Source organism: Setaria viridis, chromosome 5, assembly GCF_005286985.2.
Source record: "Setaria viridis chromosome 5, Setaria_viridis_v4.0, whole genome shotgun sequence".
Lineage (NCBI taxonomy): Eukaryota > Viridiplantae > Streptophyta > Magnoliopsida > Poales > Poaceae > Setaria > Setaria viridis.
The window spans coordinates 23,171,818-23,173,581 of NC_048267.2; the positions used below are offsets into that span (position 1 = coordinate 23,171,818).

Below are 1,764 nucleotides of genomic sequence, written 5' to 3' on the forward strand. Positions count from 1 at the left end.
AATAGTAAGTGTGGTCACAACTGTTTCAAGCCAGCATTTCAGTCCTTAGACCCACAGATTATGCAAAACTTCTTACTACACCATTACCTTTATACAAAACCATGTGTACCTCTCTCATTGATGTTTCCCTATAAATATGTCCATTACATTCTATTCCAAGGCCCAACATTAGAAGAAAGCAAATGCTAGACTATAGGTTTTACCATGAAAAGAGAGACATTGCCTTCATGGCTATCGCTATTGCTCACAACACAATTCTTTCTCCCCTGCAAAAACCATCCCCTTTCTAGTCGTAGTGAGTGTAACCTATTTTGCATTGAGTGCGAGGCACCACCTGATGCTTTCTGCTATCATTGTCATTTGGACCACCATTCTAATCATCATGTAATCCAGGTATGTTATGTTAAAGATTACTTGATTAATGAAATTTATATGTAGATGTACATATTGTCCTTTTACATGTCATGCACCTATGAAAAAGATGAATATACTACTATGTTTCTAGAAACTTGACTAAAATTATTCATGTCTTTTTGTGAAAATTTTCAGATTAGGCGTTCATCGTACCATGATGTCATAAAAGTATCTGAACTAGAGGATATCCTTGATATTAGTGATGTGCAAACTTATGTGATCAATAGTGCAAAGGTTGTGTTTTTGAACGAGCGACCACAAATGCGCACTTGTGGTCCATTGTCATCATCATCATACAACTGTGAGACCTGTGGCCGTGCCCTTCTTAACGAATTTCGCTTCTGCTCTCTTGGTTGCAATGTAAGTTCTTACATACTTTCTTATTTTATCATTTTGTTAATCTAAATTAGGAAATGCAAAGATTCATGGAGATTTTCCATACTCATTCCAAAGTACCCTATTTTATTCATTTCATATATTTTTACAGCTTACGGGCATAGAAAAGGACATGAAGACGCCAAGTGATGTTGCAAATGGTTCTGAATATAAACGAATAGAAGATGTGGCTTCTGGCAATAGTAGTGATTCAAATACTAGGAGTGAGAAAGAGATATACAATGAAAACAATGAAGAAGAACCGCCAGCAAAAAGGGTTGCTCATCATCGTCGAAAGGGAATTCCCCAACGTGCGCCGTTCTTTTGATGTGATGCTCATGTAAAAGTTCATTACTGAACTGAATAAACTGATCATAAATAAAAGAATAATAATGAGTTTTGAAATGCAATCTGATTGCACCCAGCTTGTGTTTTTGCTCTTTATGCAAAACTAAGGGAATCTGGCGTAGTAGGTGTAGAAAATGAGCTTGGAACAAGATCTCAAAGGAGTGAATCATGGCGAAAATGCACTGTGTTGCAAAGAAATTTGTGTCATTTCTTTTGGGAACTGTGTTATTGCTAAAATAGTTCAATTCAATTCTACATGTCTCAAAAGTATTGAAAGCACTATGACAATTCATGGTTATCGAAGTCTATCTTAAAAAGGTTGTGGTAACAATATTTTTAAAACAATATATAGTCCACTTTATGTCACACTACATAAGATCCATCTTGGCCTAAAACACCTAGATTGAATTTACTAGTGGATTTTGATGGATTAGTCCATTTGGGATTTTAAAAATGCGGTGAGGAGTCAGAAGCATGGAAGGTCTACGAGTGAGATCTATATAAAGAAGAAAGGATAGAGGATGTTCTAGACTAATCTGTGAACTGCCGCTACCACCCCTAGTCCCTAGAGTTACAATACATGGTAGCTTCATCTCGGTGAACCTCGCAACACTTCATCATGAAAAC

General features: G+C 36.5%; 1 protein-coding gene across 1 annotated transcript; it reads left to right on the forward strand.

Moving 5' to 3' along the window:
* Window positions 1-204: 204 nt before the first annotated feature.
* On the forward strand, window positions 205-1,117 carry LOC117855006 (protein RGF1 INDUCIBLE TRANSCRIPTION FACTOR 1). Its single transcript, XM_034737280.1, has 3 exons — window positions 205-393; window positions 550-774; window positions 902-1,117. Exons 1-3 carry the CDS (start codon window positions 205-207, stop codon window positions 1,115-1,117), a joined length of 630 nt encoding a protein of 209 aa, XP_034593171.1.
* The last annotated feature ends 647 nt before the right edge of the window (window positions 1,118-1,764 follow it).

Coding starts and splice junctions, on each gene's coding strand:
- LOC117855006 (XM_034737280.1), top strand. CDS start 205: ATGAAAAGAGAGACATTGCCTTCATGGCTATCGCTATTGCTCACAACA. Junction 394..549: donor CTAATCATCATGTAATCCAG/GTATGTTATGTT, acceptor GAAAATTTTCAG/ATTAGGCGTTCATCGTACCA. Junction 775..901: donor TCTGCTCTCTTGGTTGCAAT/GTAAGTTCTTAC, acceptor ATATTTTTACAG/CTTACGGGCATAGAAAAGGA.